General features: G+C 38.0%; 1 protein-coding gene and 1 long non-coding RNA gene across 2 annotated transcripts in view; both read left to right on the top strand.

Moving 5' to 3' along the window:
- LOC126849035 (uncharacterized) overlaps positions 1–15,976 on the top strand; it is a 142,568-nt gene that overhangs the window by 30,911 nt on the left and 95,681 nt on the right. The window contains exon 2 of the long non-coding RNA XR_007687345.1: positions 9,136–9,246. This is a non-coding gene — a long non-coding RNA (uncharacterized LOC126849035). The remainder of the gene's footprint in view (positions 1–9,135; positions 9,247–15,976) is intronic.
- On the top strand, positions 1,347–2,711 carry LOC126848658 (uncharacterized). The gene has a single exon (XM_050589700.1). The coding sequence runs from the start codon at positions 1,362–1,364 to the stop codon at positions 2,709–2,711; it is 1,350 nt and encodes a 449-aa protein (XP_050445657.1). The 5' UTR covers positions 1,347–1,361.

Genomic DNA, 15,976 nt, shown 5'->3' with positions numbered 1-15,976 from the left:
CTGCGACGGCTACCCCTAAATACGGGGTTGCGCGAACGGCACCCTCATTTTAACGCGAACAGCCGATGCGGCTCCGAGTGTTCGCCACTTTAGTGCACCCCGGACTGCACACCGGATCGGTGAGTCAGTTAAAGGATTGATTTCACCTCTTGTTGCTTATCGCGTGCTCGCAAGGGTCGGTTTTGGCGAGACAACTTTGTGAGAAAAAGTGTGCCCTAATGTCTTAGAGAAGATCGAAGAAACACCGTAAGGGATGGAAAACGTGATCCAGCTAGTGTAGCCGCGTGTGTTTGGAAGAACACGTGCCATCATAATCCGGTAAATAATTTTTATTCTACTATTTTCTCTCTGTACTTATATAATTATATATATTAGAATACAAATATTTTTGAAATAAATTATCAAGACTTTTAAAAAATATTAATTTTTTAAACGACTCAAATAATTTTTAGAAGCATTTTAGATATTTTAAATTAAATTATTTGATATTTATATGATTGATACTATGCCTTAGAATGTCATTATGGGATAGTCGATTAATTGATTTAATGTTCTTATATGTTATTGAAACTCAGGTTACGGCATTTATTCTCCATAGAAATTAATTATTAAAGATTAATAGATAATGGAAATAAGTATATTATATCATATAGAGAAAAATGTTGTAATTGCATAATTAAATATGATTTTATGTTATTAAAATCTCTTTCTATCTCTGTGCTCTGTACGAATATTTGTCTTATTTTATAATCACAATACAAATCCCTAAATCTGAAATTTTTCTACGATAATAATATAATAAATTTATATAAATAGCAAGTATTGTATAAAACTGTACATCAATTTTTAATTTGTATATTAATATTTTTCTAAAATTAAGTTTGATTGCAATATGTGTTTTAATCAACATGATTAGGCTGTATTAAATAAAAAAATGAAATATTAGATTGTATATCCAAATAGCTATATATTTTCTGAAAAGTTCATATTTTCGATGATTATTTTGATATAATCTTATTTCCAATCAAATATATTTATTTATATATAATATAATTATTGAATTTATTTTATGACAAGTATATTTTTAAAAAATTTTATTATTGCATTAGATATAAACATCTTATTTCCATTATTTTACACTTCGTTCAAATAAAGAAATGCGTATCTCATGTTTTACCTTTTCTCAACTATTCTGATCACACCAATCTTGCTTTACTCCGATTTATGCTCCTCGAATGTAGGACAGCTGGACCAAGTGTATCGAATCTTGGGCGATCAATCACTTCGCGCCAATGCGACGTTTACACTCATTGTCCACCCTCTGTCATTGTTTCGCAGGTCGATCATCCGGAGCGAGCAGGATGACAATGGAAGATCGCACGGGTGGCATCGACCGCGCCGCCCCCGCGACCTCGACGCCGGCCACGGCGACATTGACGTCGGCGTGCCCTTCGTCCATCAGCGATGTCACACCCGACGCCTCGTATCCCCTTCAGCGCGCTAGCAAGCGTTCTTTTGACGTCGCTTTCCTGGTAGCCCCCGACGAGAACCTGGCACGTCGTCAAAACGAAAAGTTACGATTGATATCCGGCCGAAAGGAGCGTCCGCGAGATGACATCTCTGTTGATAACATTCTGGATGCTGACAGCAGGCTGCCGCAGAATCTCACCATCAAACACTACGATAACGATGCGGGCGGTTCGGAAAGAAGGAGACTGTTGCAATGCACGGAGAACTCACTGAGTCCACCCTACGTGTCGCCGAGAACTTTGACGCCGACCTTGCCGGGACTTTCCCCGGACACCGACGGAAGAAGATACACCGGTGGTGGTCGGCTTCAGAAGACTCCGAGTCCGCCTACCTTCGTCGGTCATCAGTCTATGCTGACCACCTGTTCGGAATCGACAGATCCTTCGGTTTTGTCCTGCGCGAAAATTTACGAGACTGGTATCCCCTGCGTGACCGATCGCCACGGCGAATCTCGCAGTGCTTTTACGAAAGTCAATCTGATAGGACAACGAAATGGCTTTAACGATGATGGCCAGACGTCACCCAGGTCGTCCATATCGCCGGATGACCGCGCGAGCTATCAGAACAGCGTCAGTCCGCCGGTGGTGTCGTTGGCCGGCGCGGCGAGTTACAAGTACGCGCCATTTCCTACCAAGATGGCTTATCCATTCCTGGCAGTGGGAGCGGAGACCGGTCAGTCGGGATTGTTGGAGAACCTGAAGATCCCGCAGATTGCTCAGCCACCCAAGATACCCAGTCCGAAGGTGCCTACTTTTCGACCGGATCTTCCGCCAGTTTATCCGAATCTCTCCTATAATCCCATCTCCGTTTTCCCACCGATGGCAGACGCTCTTGCCAGACCGCGATTTCTGGCCACGGCCGCTGGGGTAGCCGGCCTTTTGCCGCCGTCATTCGCCGCTCTGACCTTGCCGGCGCAGAACGTCTGCGCCAAATGCAATCTGTCGTTCCGGATGACCTCCGACTTGGTCTACCACATGCGCTCTCATCACAAGAGCGAGAACGTGGGCGAGGCGGCGAGGAGGAGGAGGGAAGAGAAGCTTAGGTGTCCCGTATGCGACGAGAGCTTTCGCGAAAGGCATCATCTCACTAGACACATGACCGCTCATCAGGATAAGGAGAGCGACGGTATCGTCGAGCAGGTCGAGGTTAAGAGGAGAGCCACTTCCGTTCACAGTAAGTGACGACGAAAATTGCCGACCGAGGACGAGATTCTAACGGCTGGCTATTCCTTTGAGAACTGAATCGATGAATAACGAAAAGCAGTAGGCTATGACGTTCTTAGATATTAAAACGATGAAATCGTTTTTTATCGTTACATCTCATCAATTGAGAAAGAAATTGAGATATCGCTTCTTGCGAAAAAATCACATTTGAGCTACGTATCGGAAGTATGCAAATCTAATCATCTTATCATCTTCTCAGTAGTTGCGATTGAAAAAATTTTTGCACATCTCTTCTCATCATGAATATATGTGCGTTGTGCAGATTTTATTGAGTTATTTTTTATCTATATATTTTGTGATAAGATTATTAAAAAGTCAATTCTCTCGAAAATTGCATCGACAAATTATTTAAATAATAATAATTAAAAATGAAAAGTTTTCTCTAAAAACTAAAATTCAGCAATGCGCAAACATACATAATGATAAAATTTCATTTTTATTTAATTTTAAATAGACTTTGTTTTGATAGATTATATTCTCGATTAATTACAAATGTAAATATTCTTTTTATAAAAAATTCACAGTTTATGACAATTTCTTTTCTCTTTCTTTCTTTCTCTCTCTCTCTCTCTCTCTCTCTCTCTCTCTCTCGTTATGTAAAAATGAATTTAAAAGTGAACCCAAAGAACTCGTAGATAAAAAGCGGCTCAATGAATCTGCGACATTATGTACAGATGTATTATTACACGACACTTACATTGTATACGCATTTATGATACAAAAATTTAATGTCTATATAGAAATTAATATCTGCGAATTCGTTGATGTACTCTAGTTGAACTCACGCACTGCGATCAAGACATTCCCTGTCTAGTCAATATTAAGTAGGAACAATTTGTAAATAAATTTCACTCATAAAATAGGTAAAATAAGAGTTATTCATATACTTTGAGAGAAAAAGAGTGAAATGTAAATATATTGATACAGTCTATATACTTTGATTCTCTTGGCAAAATATTAGTTATTATTAAATAATTAGAATTATTCTTGTCACGCTAAACAAATAATAATTAAATTATTAATTTGAAATATAAAAAGAATTATAATTTTTAGAAAACGTAATGTTTATTAATATATTAATTGTGTGTGCGCGCAAACATAATTATTATATTAATAAGATATCATTTTTTAAATATCACATTCAAAATTTGCGAATATTATATTTATATATAAGAAACAGTATAGAGTTTTATACTCTTTGAAAATCATAGTTTTAAAATTTTTTGAGAAGAGAAGATAGAAATATCAAGTAGGATAAAAATTTAAAAGTTTGAAATGTATAATCTTGTCTTTTCTCAGAAAAATATAAAAATTTGGAATGTGTATAATGTACATATGATCTACATGATTTGTGTTTTTATCATTTATATTTCAAAGTATCCGCAGACATTTAGATCTTGTTTAGATTTATTACAATTGTTTTTATACGTGTAAAGTAAACATGCAATGAGAATATCTGACATTTCTTTATCTCTTCTTTTATAGATTCAACAATTAGAGTTATTCAGAAGTATTCCAATTATTTTCAAAATAAACGAGTTAAAAACAAAGTTTTGGATACAAAACCAACTGCAGCAATAAAATAAAATATACTAAAATCACGCATATTTGGGGAAAAGCAGCGTGTTAAAATTGTCAGAGACAAAATATAATCGCGGTCGTATATTTCGATACATTCGCAAATTACATACGGTCCATTCGAACGACTCCATTTCCACAGTGTAGAAAGTAAAATATTTGTTGTGTATTTATAACGGCAGGCAGGTGAAATGGGCGGTGGATTGCGGGTGCGATGATGGTAGCGGGGGAGGGTGGGAGAGAGAAGGCGGCTGGGGGTGACCGGAGGTGCGGAAGGGTTGCGTGTTGCAGGAGGGGGGGGGGGGGGTTGGTGCAAGCGTGTAAAGCGCATTTCGGCCGTGTGTACGGAGGTGAGGGCGGCGTGGCAATAAATAGATCGTAAGCCGTAACCCGCGTCACACACAAACCGTCGGAGCGCGCATAATGGTAGGAAACAATGAATGCCGTAATCGGAAACAGTGCCGGTTTGTTATCTGCCATTTACACTCCATTTAACTTCAAACGGCGAATCGGCCGGCGCGCATTCGCGTTTTAAATACAGCCCGGCCTCCAACCACCGTTGAGAGCCGCCCTCATCGCCATCCCTCTCCTCTTGCACTCTTGTTTCACCCCCGCCAACGGTGTGCGGCTTAACATAGGGTTAAGCTGTCGCCGAGTGGCTTAATATTGTCCGAAAATTATGTGAATTATCGCAATGCGTTTTCCGACTTGGCCAAAGAAACTTCATTCGTACGGAAGTAATTCACAAGTACTTTTGCAAAAAGTTTGTAAAATTATAAATAATATTATTATCTCTGATCAAATCAATCGTTTTAATGCATATTACGATTTAATATAATACGATTCTAAATAGGATTATTTATAAGAATTAAGATAAGATGAGTAATCATTAAGATAGCATATGCAGTATTCTGTATAGCAATAATCACAGTAGTGTGTAAATATTCGTAGTAGAACTTTTAATACCAAAGAGATTGCATTTATATAAATGAAGGGAATATATAACTAAATGTCGATGTATCGATATTAATTAAAGAATAGGGAAAATCGAATGAGTGTTTAATGAATTTTATGATATTATCTTCAATAATATATTGTCTCGTACTGATAGTAAATATTGAGGTATTAAGATATATCGCGACATATACAAAGTTGTTGTAAGATTAAATGTAATATATAGGTCTGTATAATATGCACATTATCGATCTCTTTTTTATAAAGATATCGAAGTTTTGTTTCCTTTTATAAGAATTGTTTTATCGAGATATCACGTTACATCACACTTCGTTGTAAATATCACATTGTACATAAACACTGTATGTAATTCAGATCGTTGTTAATTAATAAAAGAATATCCGTGACACACATTATAAATCACATATCATATGTCATATCCTTGCATATAACATTAAGTTTAATTTATAAATTTATTAATTATATTTATAAAACATTAATTAAAAAATTAATTTTTATATTAAAATTACAGAGACATTTCTAATATTATCTTTTTTATTTATATTGTAAATATCTATTAAAAAAATATTTTTTTTTTGCAAGAAAAGAATGTGTGTGTGTATAAATAAAACTTCTTTTATCTTTTTTTCTAAAAAATTTGTTAGGAATGATAAGCGGCTCGCAATGATTTCTTAGATACAAAATCGATCTTGCTCTTCGCTTTATAGACATCGTCCATCCTCCTCTTGTCTCCTTGGTGCTAAATCACCGAAAGCCGATTACGAGGCAATAGATTAATTTCTGGCTACTCAGAGACCTTCTCCTGACACTCGAAGCGATTGTTATTTCGTCCGATGTTCGAGTAAAATAATGAGCACAAGTATCTCTTTCAAATTTATAAAAAGAAATGAAATAAAATTCTTCTTTTTATAGAAATAGTTTGCTATTTATATTTTTATGCAAATCTTATTAAATTTTTAATTATATTTAGAAAAAAATACTTGCATTGTCTTAAAACAAATTAATAAAGAAATATCGTGTTAATTTATGTATTTTATGGACATTAATACCTTGATGTTAAATTTATAAATGATATATATATATATATATATATATATAAAATATTTATTGCAAAGTATATATAAAATATATATACTTTTTTATATTTAGTTATATATATAGAATATCATGACGTGCAATTATTAATTAGTAAATTTTATTTTGAACTACATGTTGACTTGTTGAATTATATACACACACATAATTTTTTCACAAAAACAAAAGAAAAAATACTTCAAAGATTCTTTCAAAAAGACAACTGTCTCTGTCATCTGAGAGAAAGTCACCGCGAAATCCCCTAAACGGGTAACGTTAAGCTCGTCGAAACCGCGGCCAATACGACAAACAATCTCTTACCGCCCTCGTTTCGGCTTAAGCTCGCCCCTTCACCACCCCCGAAGTAAGTGTACTTACCCTCTGCCCGAGGTCCATAAAGATAAATAACATGGAGCACCCGGACCTCGACAGTAGTTGTATCCCTTACAAAGCGACGAAGGGGTCCCTGAGGACTCTCATCATCTCTTCGCTCTTTTCATCATTTCTCTTATTCTCTTTATCGCACTATATGGCAAAATTCTTTGTTTCGCTTTTATCCTTTCTTTTAAGTATATTTTCTTGTTTTTCTCTCGCCATTCTCATTTTTGGGGGATGAGAGTTTCATTATATTTTATATATTTGATGTTATTATAAATATATAATTACTAAATTTAAATTGATGTTGAATAATTATTTTATGAATTATGATCGCTTGTTTTATATTTATTAAGATGAAGAATTTAAAAAAAAAATTATTGAAAGTTTGTAAAATAAATAAGTTAATAAAATTAATTAATGATAAATTTTTAGGATTAAAAAGCGAACGATATAAATTAATGACACAAAGATACTTTGCAAGATCGAGGCTCCATGTTTTTATTTAAATCGAGGATTCTGCACTACTGTCTTTCTTTCTCGCGATCGGTTCGCCATCCTTCCTGCTCTTGTTAGCAATACTTTCCGTGGAGAATCGCGCGCATGCTTGTTCTGTCAGTGAAATAATGACAATGTCATAGCCCGGGGCAGATTCGCCACGGCACCCTTGCCACGTGGGCGACGATTGGATGCGGATATGCTAATATGGCGTCCGTTCCGAGACATTAAGTTCTCGGTTTACCGATTCTCGCCAGACGAGTCGCGTCTTGACGTCCACATCACTTTCCACTATTGTGCCTGCGATCACGCGTTTTCTTTGAGGGGTTCTATAGGGCCTTTGCAATGGAACACATGAGTCATTACTTGCATTCGTAAAGTTGGATTCTTTTCCAGAGCTTTAGAAAAATTTAGAAAATCATTTTTCTTTCTAAAAAAATGGACTTTTAAAATTTTCAAAATTAATTGCACATGAATGAATAAGAACTATTTTTAATTGATTATTTGATTGATTTTATTGAATAGCGATTGCGTTACTCGATATGATTTTTAATTAATATACAAACACAATGATTAATCAAATCTCGCATTGCTTTATAAACTAAGTACATACTTGTCTGTTCTTATTGTCGGCAACCCCGATTCCCGCTTCGTCACGGTCTTCCGGGGTACGTTATGTAACTTGACTGCGAACACGCAGCTTACATCGGTCTCACGATATAGTGTTTTGTTGTCAACCAGGCGTCGCTAAACGATTTAGTCCGCGCAAGCCAGCGCTTTTCTAGCGCATATGCTGCAATTCGCTCGTAGAGTTTCACACGTATGTTTGGCACGCTAATAATGTTCATAAGATTATTTATATTACTCTGATCTAAAACGTTATTCTCATCTTAATACATTTCCTCAAATTGAAAAATGATAAAAAATTCAAGAGATTGACAATTCAAGAGATTTGACAAAGAGATTTTTTTTTACCAGTAGTCGTATCTTCAGACAGGTCATTTTTACACGGACAAAACTTGTGTCGAAGAAAACAATTACAATACTTTTTATTGATATCGGTATAATGGATGTTTTAATCTTCATTCTCTTCTTAAAATACTTAACTACAACCAAAAAATCATTATTTCGTGCTCATATTTACGCTATGGATTTTCGATCACGATTTTTTGGGAGGCCACTACTTGACTGCCCTCGAAGCTCGCGGTGGCAACCTTGAAACGTTGAAGCGGCGAGCCGTCTCGGCTTATTTACGACGTACGTATGATGAAAAACGGAAGCGCGCAGCTCCGGCGCGATCGTGCGGCCGCTCGTAGCGGATCGTCCGGCGGAGGGATGAAAGGGCCCCGTGCTCTCTCCTATGTTGGAGCACCTTGATTTACTGTCGACGATATTTTCTCGTTGGCGCTAGTTGGCGCCTACCGCACCACCGCGCCCGACAATGGCGGGCCCGCTTGACATTTTGTTTCGAATTATTGCCCCGCGCTCGCGCGGCCGGTCCTTTCTATTTCGTCGGTCCCCTACCGCACCTCTACCGAGCGCGACAATGCTCTATTTTATTCTGCTCTATTTTTATTCTGTTTCGCCTGTTTGCTCTGTTTTTTTTTTCGTCGCGTTATTTTTCGGCAGCCGCTCGCTCTTTGTTGCGCCGTCGCGCGACGTCGACGCGTATCCGCCCGAATTTCGCGGTTCTCGTGGCACAGATTTATCATCGTGAGGAGTGGCTGCGCAAACAGACTTGGCATCGTTAAGGATACAAGTGAGCAAATAAGGTGCCATTTTAAATATGCATGTTTGTGTGTTTTGTGATATGAGAAGATACATTTAATAAAATTACAAGATATGTTTTAATAATTAAAAATTTATAATTTTTGTGTTACAGGTACTGTAGGTATCTTTAATGATTGACTTCTCCACTGAAAAAGTGCAAGACTGAAACGGAAGAGATTGTAACAATAAGTGAAAAACCGTTTTGTATTTTAATTACCTCTTGGTGAGTTGAATAATTTGATATTGTTTATTTTTCTCATTTTAACTGAGACTTTTAGAAAATTAATCGGCAGTAATTGTGATTTCTGTCTGTTATCAATTTTTTTTTATGATTAATTGCATAATTTAAAATAATTATTTTTTTATATTTTAATCATTGATTTTTAGAAAACTAACTATTCATAATCTTATAATTCTTTTTTTTATCTAAAGAATTATATAGAAAAAATATGTAGAAATTTAAAAAAAAAAGAAAGCGTGTATTGTATTTTATATGATACAATAATTACGAAGATTATTTGTATAATATAAATTTATAATTGAAAATAAACTGAAAATATGTGGAAGGATTGCGTTTAACTCTTTCGCGTTATTTTTTTTTTTTAAGACGAAGCGATCGTATATATTCACTTTTAATCAGCAGCTGGCGTGGCGCGAATTCTTAATCTGCAAAGATCCATTTTTGCGAGCAACGACGGAAAGTTAATAAAGGGAGCCAAGTTTTCTCTCCTTGTCTCTCTAACCACCGAATCATTTGACAATGGAAAAAAGAATTTCGACCCTGCTTAAATATGTCCGACCGCAAAGCAATAAAATATCTTTATCTTACTCGTGCCATTACCCCCTTGATTCGGAGAGTTCCAATTTACATTCCTATCGGGGGGACTTCGGCAAGATAAGTCCATTTAAATAAATTAGTAATGCTATCTCCCGCGCCGCGGAGGTATAGGTAAGAAGGGAGGGGTGGATTAAATAATATTTTATCAATTTTCGCTGCGATTCGTTACGCGGCGCGATGCTCCATTCAAAGTGTCGTTTTGACTGCGTGTTTCCGCACGTTACGTATCGATGAATCACTTTGTCTAAAAATTATTTAGGGTGACCGCCTAGCGTTATTATCGCGATTGAAGATGAGAAAGAAAAAAAAGTGGCGTTACAGAAATTTTGATTCGGTGCTACAGAAAAATAATTTTTTTAAACTTTGAAACATTTGTCATACAATCCGTGAATAATCCGCATTTACAATAAATGATAATATACATCTAATAAATAAAAATTGCGACGACATTTACAGTTTATCGTATTCAAAGTACGATAGCGTAAAAATTCCGTATTTTGAATCGATATCGAAAAAAACGAAACATGCACGAGAGAAAGAAAGAGAGGGAGATAGATTGCAAGAAATGAAAGGAGGAAAAATGTGAGATGAGCGGGACACACGTTTAATTTTTCAAAACAAACCGAGCCTTTTCGCGGGCCATGACACCCGTCTCTGCACGCAATTGCCTTACCCTCATTTCGCGTGTGTTGGTAGGACAATATAATGGGGCATAACAACGGCGTTAACACGCAGTGGCCGACCCCGGACACGACCCGCGACCCACCCCGGATGAAATACACCTCTGATAATTACTAGAAATTAATGCGGCAGCCTTACACACGCCGCCCATTGTGAGCAAGCGGCGCGCGAGTTTAACCGGCGGTCGAGTTTATGCGACCTCGTATTTACCTGCGTTAGGGGCGGTAATCGCCAACACAATTCTAACACCAGATTAGCGAGACTTGCTCATAACGCGTATTAATTACTACTGTTCGCCAAACAGGAAGATGGAGTATGCCGGAGAAATGGAGAAAGGTAGAAGGAAAGAATCGTGAAATTTAAATCGAATGATTCCTCTTTTTGTTCCATATTTCGGTACTTGAACATTTGTTTAGTATAAAATATGATATTTTAAATAAAGTTGAATGGAATAATTACAAACGCTCGAGAGACACTATGTGAAATGAAACATAATGATTTTCCAATAAGACTAATATTCATTAAAAATAATAAAATCGACAAAAATACAATTATTATTTTTATCTAAATTCAATATATTGCTTTACTTATCTAAGAGCTCTGTTATTATTTAAGTTTATTAATAATTAATTGCATATAAAAATATTACTATACTTTAAAATAGTTTTTTTGACAATTGAAAGTTGTTAGCAAAAGGATTGAATTATCTATCTATATTTTCTTTACGTTATTTATTGTTACATCTCTTTTTTAGAATCGAAGATTAATGAGAGAACCGTGATTAGAAAGAAGAGAGCAAAAAAGAATGACGTGGAAAATATCGTAAAATCAGAAAATTAAAATCAGCGCCGACAACGAAGCGGATGGACTATTCGAAGCTGGCGGGAGTGTTGCGGGTGTAGAGCGGAGACGTAAAGGGGAACGGGATGTATTAAAGCTGCGGCCGGGACCATAGCAGAGCAGATAGTTTAATGTGAATTTATTGCGATCGAGATATCGCGCCGGCCAGAAAGCAGAGTCGCGTGCTACGCGCGCGCCGTCAAGCCGATAGCCGGCCGCGGCAAATGCTTGCGATGGTCGGTCCATTGTTCAGCGGCTTCAAACTGGTCCGAAATCACTCGAGATGAGACCGGACCAACGGCGATGACGACGGTGAGACGCCGAGGGGTGAGATCGCGGGTGTTCGCTTTTAAAACGGGGAGACGATATCGCGGTATCGAGGAATACGACACGTGCAGTATCTTTCTCTCTCTTCTCTCCGAGGGTCGCGCGCGATTTGTCTTCGTAGCTTTGTAGCTTTTTCTACCCTCGACAAATTTGCGTTTCGCATACGCGTGCCATTGGTGAACATCCATACAAAAGCCCAAAAATTAGGCAATAAATGTCAAATCGACAATTTTTCAAAGAAACAATCATGGTAAATAAAAATACTTTGCTAGGATAAGCGTGATGTATCAGTGAGACAAAAGAAGATGCATAATAATCATCTTTACGACGATATTATTTTATAAATTATATGATTTATATTTTTAAAATCTTTATATTATATTTTTATATTTTATACACGTGAAAGCTAATTAACTTAAACTTTTTTCGTTGTTGAATAGAAACAGATGATTATTTGGCAAATAATTTTGTTCTAGTGATTACAGATTAAATGTAAAAGAATTGAACGATATTCCACCCACTTGAACTACCTGAACATTTCCATCATCTGATTTTTTAAAGAAAATGGCGACTTTCTTCTATCGCACATATATAATTTTATTTCCGGTGACGATCCTTGAAAGCTCCAGACTTTTGTGACTCGCGATTCCACTTCACCGGCGTCTTTTCCGCCTTACGCGTTTCTTGGGTCCGCAGGTGTCTTCTGCAAACGCGGCCACGCTGAACGTATCCCGCGATCGTATATCACATTACTTTAATTCATATGGTAATCACGTGGTTCAGCCTGCTATGCCGGTTCGCCGAAAACTTTCGGGACAATGCGAGGGACAATGCTGGAGGGGGAGGGGGTATATGTCGGCGGGGGTGACAAGGGGGCACTGGCACATCGAGGTGGCTGCGGAGGGTACCGGTGGGATCCGCTGGAGGTAGGGAGGAGATAGGAAGAGGGGAGAGTCCGGCGGTGCGAATGCGATATTGAATTCGCCCCCTGGCGACGTGCCTGTTATCGACAATGTCCGACCGCTGGACCGGAAGCCATTTGCTCGCTCTGTGACGAAATTTATGAAAGTTTTCAGCGCTCTCGTGGTGGACAATTGCTAGCGAGAGAGAAAGAGAGAGAGAGAGAGAGAGAGAGAAAGCGCCCATCGGTCGCGCGCGTGCGGCAAAAACGTGCGCTAGGTATCCGCTCATACGAGTATCGTCGCCGGGAACATGTTCCACTCGTTTCTGCATTAGAGTTATGTCAGACTGAGGGAGGATTTCATCCGGATAGGGAATTACCTGCGAATTTTTTCACGGGAAAGTTTTTTGGTCCTAAAGTTTATAATTTTGCGTCTAAGTGTCATCTACAATAAGTGTGTTGAAGTTAGTATAATTACATGGTGAATTCAATTTTTTTCCGTATATTAATTATTACCTTTCGTAAATCTAAAATGCACATCATACATAGAAAAAGACAATCATCTTCGTGCTAAATAAATATGTAATATCTTGTGATATAAATAAGCATTTACACAATCGATTAAAAAAAAAAAAATAACTTAACAATTTATTTTTTTTTAAGAGTTTGTATCAATAATACATTAGAATGAATTTATTATCATAATATATATGTGTTTTTTTCACGGTTTAGCTTTTAATTAAAAATTCATTTATTTACATAATAGAGTTTACAGTTCTACAAATCTTTTTTGGAGTTTGACCATTTTATATAACTTACTCCGAAGAATCTGCATTTACCTGAAATATTCTTCACCAAAAAACGCGAAATAAATATATTAACAATATTATTTACAGTATAATTTTTATATTTTTTCTGTTTAGCTCTCGTAGAAACTGCAGTATATTCTGTCCGCAATTAATTAACTCACATACTCGCTAGCCAATAATAAGCGCAAAATAGCGAGTAACTTTTAACCAGCGCGGTTTCATAAATCGCGTGTAATTACGAACATTGCGCGACGATCTGTCTCTATTTACACGCGGCATTACACCAAAAGTCGCCAAGTGATCTCGGTGGCGGCTACTCCGCGGCGAGCAATCGTAGACATGAATTTCCCATTAGGGGATGAAAACCGCGGGTCAATCCGCGACGAATCCATATGCCGAAAAGCGCGCCATCCAATCTGAGAGTGGCTGGTTAACGCGTACAGCTTATTCGCCGTACATTACATCCATGTGTACACGTGTACATACGTGGCCATTGTGTCTTCACGGTCAAAAGCTGCGAAAACCACCAATTGGAATAAGTATTATCGCTCATCAATTTCTACGCTCCTTTTTCTTCTCGAGTATAATAAATGCTAGCTTTATTAAGAAAAGTTATTTTATTTTTTTACCGCTATATTTTTTAAAATTGAAAGGAATTTTATAAGAATTTTAAAAAACAAATTAAAATTTGTTTATATACATAGAACCACAGAAGTAATCTCTCTCGAAGGAATGAATCTAAAGTTCTTTAGGCACTTTTCCTTAAATTGCGAGATTCAGAAATCAGACGGATATCTGGAAGAGATTTCGGCACTCTCCGGGAGGAAAAACCGAGTCTTGCAGGCGAGACATTTCTCGCTATACCCGCATGTTTCAGCATGCCGGAGGAAATTGACCGGTCCGCCATATGCGTCGCCTCTCTCTGCGCGCAGCGAAAGGTGGCGATGCGACGGGGGATGCGAGGGAGTGACACGAGGGGGAGGAGGGAATGCGCGTGTGGGTATATGTGTTCCCGCATTACAAATTTAATCTTACAAATGGATCCGAAAACTTGGAAACAATGGAATATATGAAATGCGGCCGCGTATATCATGCCGGCGGTGGAGACGCGGGGTGGTACCGACGGCAATATTGTCAGGGCCGATCCATATTCTCCGAAAGCGCGGCGGCGAGAGGGCCGTTGAGGGGTCGAAGGCGGGGGGGGGGGAAAGGGGGCGAAAGTGGTTCCCGCCAGGGCAGGGCGGGCGAGCGGCAAAACATGCTCCTGGCACGACAAGAAGTCGCGCGCGGAGCTTGACGCACGGTTCCTGTCGCATTCGAATCGCTTGCAAATGCCGCGAATAAGCATTCTCTCGTTTTTTTTTCCGAAGATGATTTTCCCTCAAAGTGCAATCGTTAGGCCTTTAACGCGAAAATTTGATGGTGCGTTGTTAAGAAATCGGGTACGAGCTGCAAGCGATCGTATAAAATTGTGATAAAATATAAAAAAAACATAAGAAAAATAAAGTTTCTTTATAAACGTTATATAAATTTTTAATTTATACATAAACGGAATCATAATGTCATTGCTTATTATTTATTAATATCACTCTTATTATTATTATTGCTTTTAAAAATATATAATTTATTAAAGCTGGATTATACATGATTTATTAATCTGTTTATATAAAATTGAAAGATATAAATTTGCATAATAATATAGCGGACGCGTAGCTTTATAGCATTTATTCAAATTCTCGTCATCATGAAAGATCATGAAAGGCGGCAGCTGCATTAATTTTAGCGTTGAAAGCTCATTGCAATTACAACTAAATCACGGTTCCCGTTGAGCGCGACACCCGCAGGAATCTGCGTTCGGGAAGTTTGGAGTACCGAAATACCTGTCTCCTGACTCAAGGAAGGGAAGGTTGCCGAGGTTGGTTTTCTCGGAGGGGATGGGGGAAAGAACGGTTATCCGTATACACAGGCTACGCGGCTCTTTCGTGTATCTACCAACCTACATCGGCGGTTTCCTTCCTGCGGGACTCCCGGTTGCGGTATCCCGCGGGGAATACACACCAGCTCGGCGATTCACAGGAGTGTGACTGGGCGAGTCCCAGGAAGCGTGTGCTTTGCTAACGATGACAAACTGCCCCGCTCTAAGACGCCATATTTATGCTAATCTCGGCACAAGGGTAGAGGAGCCCGCCGCCTTCAACCTACGAATTTACTCGCGCCCTTCTGCCCCTCCTTTACGTTTCCCGTCGACCCTTCTCCCTCTCCTCATCTCCCTACTCTCTCACTCTCTGGAACGTCGGGACGATTCCGCACCGACGATTCCACGCGACGTCGAAAATTCAGTGAATTACGGATTTTGCATGTGCACGAATTATTTCTTCCTCGTTTTCACTTTGTCACTTGCAAAGCAATGTTCTTTCTTTCGAAATTCATTGAATTAATTAAAAAGTTTAAAAAATTTTATTTTTATAATAAATAAACATACGGAGAGTTTGAAACTATAGTGCTAGAATATAAAAAGGTATTTTTTAATATCATAATTAAATGCAATGATAACATT

The sequence above is a fragment of the Cataglyphis hispanica genome, chromosome 1, assembly GCF_021464435.1.
Source record: "Cataglyphis hispanica isolate Lineage 1 chromosome 1, ULB_Chis1_1.0, whole genome shotgun sequence".
Taxonomy (NCBI): Eukaryota; Metazoa; Arthropoda; class Insecta; order Hymenoptera; family Formicidae; genus Cataglyphis; species Cataglyphis hispanica.
This window is presented reverse-complemented; position numbering and strand designations above follow the sequence as displayed.

What these genes read in the sequence shown, in the direction of transcription:
- LOC126848658 (XM_050589700.1), top strand. Translation starts at nt 1,362, where the DNA reads ATGACAATGGAAGATCGCACGGGTGGCATCGACCGCGCCGCCCCCGCG.